General features: G+C 44.6%; 1 protein-coding gene across 1 annotated transcript; it reads left to right on the top strand.

Moving 5' to 3' along the window:
- Positions 1 to 128: 128 nt before the first annotated feature.
- LOC112915573 (histone H2B type 2-K1-like) lies at positions 129 to 2,746 on the top strand. Its single transcript, XM_072760283.1, has one exon. The coding sequence runs from the start codon at positions 1,607 to 1,609 to the stop codon at positions 1,973 to 1,975; it is 369 nt and encodes a 122-aa protein (XP_072616384.1). The 5' UTR covers positions 129 to 1,606; the 3' UTR covers positions 1,976 to 2,746.
- The last annotated feature ends 7,226 nt before the right edge of the window (positions 2,747 to 9,972 follow it).

The raw sequence follows: 9,972 nt of genomic DNA, 5'->3' as shown, positions 1-9,972 counted from the left end.
TGCACACTGGGGTGAGGGAGGAGAGGCTCCAGGAGTACTTCTAGACTAGGAACCTCCATACCCCCCTACTGCAGGGTTCCAGAGTTTCTTCCTGCCCAGCAGGTAGGAGAAAAAATATCCTTATCTCTGCCTCCCTGAGAGAGTCGGGCCTTGGCCCAAAGCCCTGCGGTAGCTTAGGAACTCAAGCCTCCTGGACTTGGGCCTCTTCACCAAGTGGCCAGTGCTTTTCAGTTCCAGAGGCTTGTAGGGTCCCTGCCCCAAGGAGCTCAGGCTGGCTAGGACGGCAGCGGCCCCTTTCCTTGGTGGGGGCTCTCCACACTGTGTTGACGGGACCCAGATCTAGGAGGGCCCATCAATAGAGTTTGGGAGCTAAGAGAGAGTAGCCCCATGATGTGGGCTAACTCTGAGCTGACATTTCCTCACCCCAACACAACCTGCAGACCTAAGAATCTTCCTGGTGAGAAACGAGTCCCCCTCATCCTCTTTCCAAACATGTCAGATAGTTTGAGCTCAAGTATTTTGAGGCCGACTCTGCTGCCAGGCACTGAGCTGGTATTTTCCACATTCACTGCCTTTCTTCGTGCTTGCAACAGCTAGCAGGGCCCCACAGATGAGGAAATCTTTAGGCCAGAGGGGTTGAATGATTTTCCTGTGGTCACCCAGCTGGTTAGCAATCGTATTTTGTCATCTCGGACCAGGTTTCTATTGCCACATCGTCAAAGCACAACCTGTACGGACCAGAGGGCCACCGAGTCCCCAGGCCTCCCTGCCCTGAGCCAGCCCTCGGGAGCTTGCAGGAGCAGCCATTGGCAGTGCTGGGTGGAAAAGGACCGAGGGCTGGGCCTAATTGTTCTACTGGCGAAGGGTCTGTTCTGGGGCCCCTGCCTCGGACTCCCAGCCCACAGGTTCCTGGAGGCCATTCCTTCCCCTCTTGATGGTGGCGGGATGGGAACGAGAAGTAGGGCCTGGGACAAGCAGGGCTGGTGCAGGTCAGGTCAGGAGGTCTGTCAAAGGGCTGAGGTACGGCAGTAACTCATGTGATCTGAGGCACATGTGAATCAGGAAGGGGTTGGTTCTAGGAAACAAGCTTGTCCAGCTGTTTGCAGCAGACAGGGATTTAAGATAACTGACTACTCCCAAGGTGTCTGGGAAGGCCAGAGAAGGGGTGCCTCCGGGAGCCAGCCTCGGCACTGCCAAGTTCCAGAACAGACCACCCTGCTTGCAGTCCAGTTCCTCTCAGTGCCCAGATGCTGGGCCTGGACCCCGGAACGTGGGTGGGCCTGCCAGTACGGCCCCTTGACACCCACGAAACCTGAGCGTGCTGGCACTGCTACAGAAGGGCTGAGCTCCCAAAGCTGCCGAATGGCCCCGGCCTGGTTTCCTCTGCCCACATCATTCAGAGGGCATCCAGTGAGTGGGCCATATGTCTCCCACAGACCTCAAGCACAGGGAAGTCTAGAAAATGTCCTCAGATGTAGGAGGTAGTGTTAATCCTTAGTGTAAGATTGAGATAAAGGGCCTGTGTAAGGGCCCCAGATGGCCTCTGACTCTCCCACCCCCACCACAAATATGCCACAGTGGACTTCATATTAGGAGGGGCAGGAGGATGGGCGCTGAGCATGGGCAGCAGCCGCAGTCCGGGGGCCGCAGGGGCCGTGGTTCTGGCGACAAGAAGTCCAAAAAGCATAGCCGGCGCAAGGAAACCTACTCGATGTATATCTACAAGGTGCTAAAGCAGGTGCACCCGGACATCGGCATCTCTTCCAAGGCCATGAGCATCATGAACTCATTTGTGAACGATGTGTTTGAACGGCTGGCTGGCGAGGCCGCCCGGCTGGCCCAGTACTCCGGCCGGACCACACTGACATCCCGGGAGGTCCAGACAGCGGTGCGTCTGCTGCTGCCCGGAGAGCTGCCCAAGCATGCTGTATCTGAGGGCACCAAGGCCGTCACCAAGTACACCAGCTCCAAGTGACCCAGGGCCTTCCATTAATAAAGAGTGAGCTGCTCCAAAAAAACAAAACAAAACAAAACAAAAAACAACATCGTACTGTATGTCTTCATAGCCACCTTTCTTTTTTTTTCTTCCCCAGTCACTTCGTTTTTACTACTTCACATTTTCAGCAAACAAATAAAGGTGCAAACAGGGTTTATTTCACATTAATATATTAACTTTTTTTTTTTTTTTTTGTCAAATAAATAGGGAATTCTCTTTTAAATAACCATCTCCTCCCTTCTCGGCCAGTCCAGAAGCAAATGAAAGCAAATTTTAGTGCATCCAGGGGGCATATCACCAATTATGCATGAAGCTTAAATGGACAAGTTTTTTGTTTGTTTGTTTGTTTTTTGTATAAAAACCAGAAGAGGGAAAGTTTATTTGAGATGCAGGATTTGGAAAGGCAAGCCTGGGCTTTTATTGAGAGTTGAAGCATAAACATTTTTGAGTTCCCCTAAGATGTCTGGACTAAAGTAACAGACTTCTTTGTTCACAGCCAGGACTTCTAATCTTACATTTGTGACACCCCCGGGTGTCTCCACATATCTCCGGAGGTCCTGTAAAATTACCTTCTCAGAATGCCAAGTAAAATAATTTAAATTCATTTAAAAATTATGCCACACATGTCTGCAGGCAAAGGAGGCTGTCCTGGAGTCACAAGAACACTTCTAAGTATTAGAAAAGCTTGATCCCTGTCGGTTCCATTTTAGTCTCAACCAACTGATGAATAAAGGACATTGAGCAAGAGGAGACTGTGCGACTTCTGGTGTTGTTTTTTTTTTTTTTTGAAGCGTTTTTTGTTTGTTTAATACATCTGAAAAGAATGCATATACAAAGAATTGAGATATGAGAAAGCATTGGTTCAAGACTAATGAATCTACAAGAATTAGGATTTGGGGAAGGGGGAGAAGATTACCTAAATATTTTTAAAAATTGGAAACTGCAACCAAAATAAGTGGATAATATCCCTATTAACACTTATGAAGAGTCTTCATAAGACTCCATGATTTTTTTTATTAAACCAGAGAGCCTTAACGAGCTACTCTAGGGTTCCTCATATGCAAAACAGAAATAAGGGGATTCCCCTGACTGGTCCCCATGTTGTTAAATGTTCTCCCCACCCCCACCCCCACCCCCACCCCCAGCTTCTTCATGAAGCAGGTCTCCATCCTCCCAACTTAAAAGAGGATGTGCATCATTCCATAGACATCTGTCTCCTAGCACAACCTCTCACATTTCTTCGATTCACCAGGTCTTCAGTTGTGTTCTAGGAACACTGTTATCATACACTATTAAGCTGGACATCTATGCTAAGCATATAAGACAATGACTGACAGGGAAAAAATGTTTTTTAATTACGTACTCAATCCATTTGGTGTATTTCAAAAGGTGCAATACTTTTCTTCATTTATCAGTGAAAGAAGTTAGAAATTAACTTCAAAAAAAAATTCAGTAAATGGCAAACAAATTTCCCCCCTCATGTGTCTGTGTGACACTTCCCCTGGGGTACACACTAGGAGCAGAATTATTGAATCCTAAGGCATGCATGTACTTAAATTTGACTAAGAGATATCCAAGTAATTCAAGTGTTTAGTTTCGCCTCCTCTCAGCATGCCTAGGAGGGTAGGGACAGACATGAGTGAGCCAGCCCATGACATCCACCACAGTCCACCCCTTTGCATGCTCAGTGTCCATGTAACCCTGCTCATATTTAAACTTCTTGAAGGTCATAGGAACAGCAACATACTCCTCCACCAACCCCTCTTACAACCAAGACTTCTTCACCAAGAGGGAAGAACCCCAAATTCCATCAGCCACTGGCCACCCATCTGGATGTCACCAATGCTCACCAGTTACTGGTTCTCCACTTCCAGGTACATACATACCCATCCCCACCTCCCTGAGGTTAGGCCTGGCCAGGAGATCAGCTCTGGCTAATGGAATGTAGAGTGTTGATTCTGGGGCAGAACACTCACTGCTAGCACTCAGCCTCCTGGCCCTCTCTCACCCTGGCATGGCAGTTGTGGAAGTGTTCATTGATGTGGAGGTGCTGGATAGTTGAGTCACAATCCCATCTCAATCTACTGTAACAAACACTGGATTATGAAGGCAATCATCAATAACGCACTTTATATGACACTGGGGAAAGGCATGAGAAAGAATATTGGTTAAGCTATATTTTACTTGCAAGGAAGAAAGTATGGTGGAATGAGCTACAAGGCCATAATGGGGGCTTCCAGCTTTAGCAAATAAGAATATTGTACAGCATGTCCCATTAACTTCAAAGAAACAACAAATAATTTTTTAGTATCAATATGTCCCAAACATTAGGACAAACTTTTTCCAAAATAAAAGAGTTTCTAAGAAATTCAGATGTAATTGGGCATCTTGTATTTTATCTCTCAGTCCTAGACATATTTATAACTTGTTTCTCCTACAATCCACTCTATTTTTTTTAACCTTCAAGGTTCTTTATCTAGTAAAGTGGCCTTCATCCCTGAGAGACGTGAGTCCTTGGTAAGTCTGCTTGTATTGAGTGTCTTTAGTTTGTTGAGTGAATGTTATCACTGGGTCTGGCAGTCCTGGGATTCTGCTTCCATTGTGTGGCAGCAACAGTTTCTTCACTGATCACCAGGACCAATCATCCTTCTGGAGCTGTTGTTTCCAAGGCTCATAAACATAACTAAATATACTCAAAACAAGTGTTTGAAGATATACAAAATCTACTATGAGAAAATTTTTAAATAGAAATAGATAAGACCTAGGAAAGAATGAAGGAGGTTGATTGAACTCAGGAGAGAAACGGAAGAAACAGACTATTATCTAGAAATACAGATTACATTATAAGATGCCCAAGGGAAAATGGACTCAAATAAATGTATAATAAGGGGCACTGAAGAAAGACAGAAAAACAACGAAGAGAATAAAAATGAGATAAAGAAGTAGAAGCCAGAACAAAATAATAGTAGCAGAAGATTGTCAAAGAAGAAATTCTATTTGTATTATTGGAGTCCCAGAAGAAAAACCAAACAATGAACCAGAGCTGATATTTAACATATAAGAAAACTTTCTAAGAGCAACAGATTTGCAAATTGAAAGGAACTGCTGGGAACCTTGAAAAATTAACCCATAACAACCAATGTTGAGACATATCCTCATAAAACTATTAGATTTCAAAATATTTTTTTCAAAATATTTTTTAAAGATTTTATTTATTCATTCATGAGAGACACACACAGGCAGAGACACAGGCAGAGGGAGAAGCAGGCTCCCTGCTGGGAGCCCAATGCAGGGACTCAATCCCAGGACCCCAGGATCACACCCTGAGCTGAAGGCAGATGCTTCACCGCTGAGCCACCCAGGCATCCCAATTTCAAAATATTTTTTAAAAAGAATTCTCAAAAAAAAAAAAAAAAAAAAGAATTTTCAAAGGGATGCCTGGGTGGCTCAATTGGTTAAGCATCCAACTCTTGATTTCAACGCAGGTCATGATCTCGGTGAGGTCAGGCTCTGGACTGGGCATGGCGCCTGCTTAAAATTCTCTTTCTCTCCCTCTGCCCCCTCCCATGCTGGCTCCCGTGCCACCACCACCCCCCCCCCAAACAAACAACTCAAGATCTTCAGGAAGAAAGAACAAATAACTTACAAAGGCAAAATAAATAATGGCATCAGATTTTAAAAAGCCAACTGACATATAATACAGCAATGGGACAGCATTTTTTTTAACATTCTATTTTCTAAAGTGTGAACCAAGGATTTTATATTCAAAAAGTTGTCCTTCAAGTATCAAGGTCATACAAAACAGTTTTCTGTTTTTTAGCAAGTAATTCTGTAATTCTGCACCGATGAGCCAATCTGATAGAAAATGCACTTCATCCAACCAAGAGCTGAAGAATATATATATAAAGGACCTAAGGTGGGCAGCCCGGTGGCTCAGTGATTTGGCACTGCCTTTGGCCCAGGGCATCATCCTGGAGACCTGGGATCAAGTCCCACGTCGGGCTCCCTGCATGGAGCCTGCTTCTCCCTCTCCCTCTCTCTCTCTCTCTCTCTCTCTCTCTCTGTCTCTCCGTGTCTCTCATGAATAAATAAATTAAATCTTAAAAAAAAAAATAGGGAAGCCTGGGGCTGTTGTGTGAGCTGTTCAGGCCACGGTCAGTAACAGAGGACTCATAATTCCAGATGCTTTCCCCATCTCCTCTTCTCCTGGGGACCTTCTCCTAGGCATTTCTCTCCTCTCTCAGACCCTCAGGATGGGACACAGTTGGATTTCCCACCCAACGGCCAACACCACCCAATGGCCCTTAATCCACACCCATGGCACCCCACCTGCCCCTGGGGGCCTGCCCGCCTTTGCCCTGACCTCAGTATCTCTAGGTCATGTTTGCCAAGGGGCAAACCTTCCCCTCAGAATGGGATGGGAAGGCCCACCAGGAGATGACCCTACAGAATAATATGGGAAGAGAAGGCCCAGAGACACCTAGAGTGGTAATGTCTAGGCAATCCTGGGGTAGACTTCTCTGCACTATACAAATAGCTCAATGCCAGGGTGGCTGAGCAGTTGAGTGTCTGCCTTTGGCTCAGGGCATGATCCTGGAGTCCCAGGATCGAGTCCTGCATCGGGCTCCCTGCATGGAACCTGCTTCTCCCTCTGCCTCTGTCTCTGCCTCTCTCTCTCTCTGTCTCTCATGAATAAAGAAATAAAATCTTAAAAAAAAAAAAAGGCCTAAGGCTAAAACAAAGGTAGCATGAGGGTAAATAAGTAGAAATATTATATATTGCGATAATTAATGTAATTAAAAGCATGGGAGAAGAAGAGAGGAAGGGAGGAAAATAGGGTAAAGCTCACTAATGTATGAGTGACTCTCAGCTCTCAATTCACTCTTACTGGCTGCTCTGTGAAAATAAATCTGGGCCCTTTAAATATTGGGCTTTGCTTCTGGCTCATTACTAAGCTTTGTCAGCAGAGGGCGCAGAGGAGCCATTGCAGAAGGAAGTTTTCCTTCCACCTTTGATGAACTCACTAGATAATCTGAAGCTTCTCCAGTACCCAAGGCTCCAGGCATCAAGCAGCTCTAGCACCCAAGGCTTTGCCAGCACCAGCCTCCTGTAGTGCATGACAGTCAGCAGCCGCCAGCAGCCAGCAGCTTCCCAGCACCTTTCCTTGGACAGTTTTGCAGCAGAGTATCTGCAGTGAGACCTCTCCCCATAAACAGCCTTCCCTGGCCCCCTACAGAATGGTTTTCCAGCAAATTCTACCAGCACAGCCCACAGAAACTTCTCTTCACACTGTGAACCACAGGCATGCTTTATCCAACTGGATCTGGATCTCAGACTTGTGGTTAGGAAGGGAGGTGCTCCTCCAGGTACGGCCTTGACGTAAATGGAGGGTGAGGAGAGCTACTTCTTATATCTGGCATTTCTGTACTCTTCTATGCTCTTTGCAGTTCTCTTTTCCTATTACTGGGCAATGCCTTGGTACTTCAGTCCCCTGTTAAAGTTGATAATTCTTTATATTAAACTTCTCCTATTCAAATTACTGTGTGATTTCTCTCCTGGTTGGACCCTGACCGATAAATAGGAAGGCTTATATTTTTGTTGTAGTGTTTGCTTTTCTATTTATACCTTTAAAAATCCTCAATTTCAAAACCATTTTCAAAACAGATAAGCCACACAGAGTTTTGAAACTGAAGTTTTTTAAAAAGGTATAAATATAACACTAAACACTAGAACAAAAATATAAGCCTTCCTATTTATCTTATAAAATAAAGATCAGACAATATTTTTGTTTTTTAAAGATTTTTATTTATTTATTCATACAGATGCAGAAAGAGAGAGGCAGAGAGAGAAGCAGCCTCCATGCAGAGAGCCCAACGCAGGACTCGATCCAGGGTCTCCAGGATCACGCCCTGGGCTGCAGGCAGCACTAAACCGCTGCACCACTGGGGCTGCCCATAAAATAAAGATCAAAGAAGAGGTGTCTGGGTGGCTCAGTTGGTTGAGCATTCCATTCTTGATTTCAGCTCAGGTCATGATCTCAAGGTCATGAGAGCAAACTTCACGGTGGGCTCCATGCTCAGTGTGGAGTCTACTTGAGATTTTCTCTCCCCCTCTGCCTCTACCCCTTCCCCCCACTTGCACTTTCACTCTCTAAATAAATATATAAATAAGTTCTTTTAAAAATATATCAGGGGTGGCTCAGCAGTTTAGCGCCTGCCTTTGGCCCAGGGTGTGATCCTGGAGTCCTGGGATCGAGTTCCTCATCGGGCTCCCTGCATGGAGCCTGCTTCTCCCTCTGCCTGTGTTTCTGCCTCTCTCTCTCTCTCTCTCTCTCTCTTTCTCTCTCTGTCTCTGTCCCTCATGAATAAATAAATAAAATATTTTTAAAAATAAAAATATACCAAATATACAGATCATAGAGAAATTTCAGAACCAGAAAAGATCCTGAATAGCCAAAGTGATGTTGAAAAAGAAAACCAAAGCTGAAGGCATCATAATCCTATACTTTAAGCTGTATTACAAAGCTTCAGTCATCAAGACAGTATGGTACTGGCACAAAAGCAGACACATAGATCAGTGGAACAGAATAGACAACTCAGAAACGGCCCCAGAACTATAAGGTCAAGTAATCTTTGACAAAGTAGGAAAGAATGTTCAATGGATAAAGGACAGTCTCTTCAACAAATGGTGTTGGGAAAATTGGACAGCAACATGCAAGAGAATGAAACTGGACCACTTTCTTATACCATACACTAAAATAAATTAAAAATGGATGAAAGACCTAAATATGAGACAGGAATCTGTCAAAATCCTAGAGGAGAACACAGGCAGCAACCTCTTTGACCTTGGCCATAGCAACTTTTTACTAGACACATCTCCAGAGACAAGGGAAACAAAGGCAAAATTGAACTACTGGAACTTCATCAAGATAAAAAGGGGAACCCTGGGTGGGTTGGCACTTTAGTGCCTGCTTTTAGCCCAGGGTGTGATTCTGGAGTCCTGGGATCAAGTTCTGCATCAGTCTCCCTGCATGGAACCTGCTTCTCCCTCTGCCTCTGTCTCTGCCTCTCTCTCTGTGAGTGTGTCTCTCATGCATAAATAAATAAAATTTAAAAAGATAAAAAGCTTCTGCACAGTTATGGAAATAATCAACAAGACTAAAAGGCAACCAACAGAATGGGAGAATACATTTGCAAATGACCATCAGATAAATGGCTAGTATACAAAATCTATAAAGAACTTATCAAACTCAACATCCAAAAAATAAATAGTCCAGTTAAGAAATGGGCAGAAGACATGAAAAGATATTTCTCCAAAGAAGACATACAGATGGGGCACCTCGATGGTTCTGTGGTTGAGCATCTGCCTTCTGCTCAGGTCATGATTCCAGGGTCCCAGGGATCAAGTCCCACATTGGGCTCCCCGCAGGAAGCCTGCTTCTCCTTCTGCCTATGTCTCTGTCTCTCTCTCTGTGTCTCTCATGAATAAATAAAATCTTTTTTTTAAAAAAGAAGACATACAGATGGCCAACAGACATATAAGAAAATGCTCCACATCACTTGGCATCAGGGAAATACAAATCAAAACCACAATAAGATACCACCTCCTACCAGTTAGAACGGCTGAAACTAACAACTCAGGAAACAATAGATGTTGGCGAGGATGTGGAGAAAGAGGAACCTTCCTGCACTGTTTGTGAGAATGAAAGCTGGTGCAGTCACTCTGAAAAACAGAATGGTGGTTCCCCAAAAAGTTAAAAATACAACTATCCAGGGTGCCTGGGTGGCTCAGTTAGTTAAGTGTCCGACTCTTGATTTTGGCTCAAGTCATGGTCTTGGGGTTGTGAAATTGAGCCCCACATCAGACTCCATGCTTAGCAGGGAGTTTGCTTGAGATTCTCTCTCTCCCTCTCCCTTTGCCCCTCCTCCTGCTCTCTCTTTAAATAAATAAATAAATAAATAAATAAATAAATAAAT

This window comes from Vulpes vulpes, chromosome 5 (assembly GCF_048418805.1).
Source record: "Vulpes vulpes isolate BD-2025 chromosome 5, VulVul3, whole genome shotgun sequence".
NCBI classification, from domain to species: domain Eukaryota; kingdom Metazoa; phylum Chordata; class Mammalia; order Carnivora; family Canidae; genus Vulpes; species Vulpes vulpes.
The sequence above is the reverse complement of the archived record's forward strand: the minus strand, read 5'-3'. Positions and strand labels throughout refer to the sequence as shown.

Bases quoted from the DNA above. Each gene is read 5' to 3' on its own strand.
- LOC112915573 (XM_072760283.1), top strand. From the start codon at position 1,607: ATGGGCGCTGAGCATGGGCAGCAGCCGCAGTCCGGGGGCCGCAGGGGC.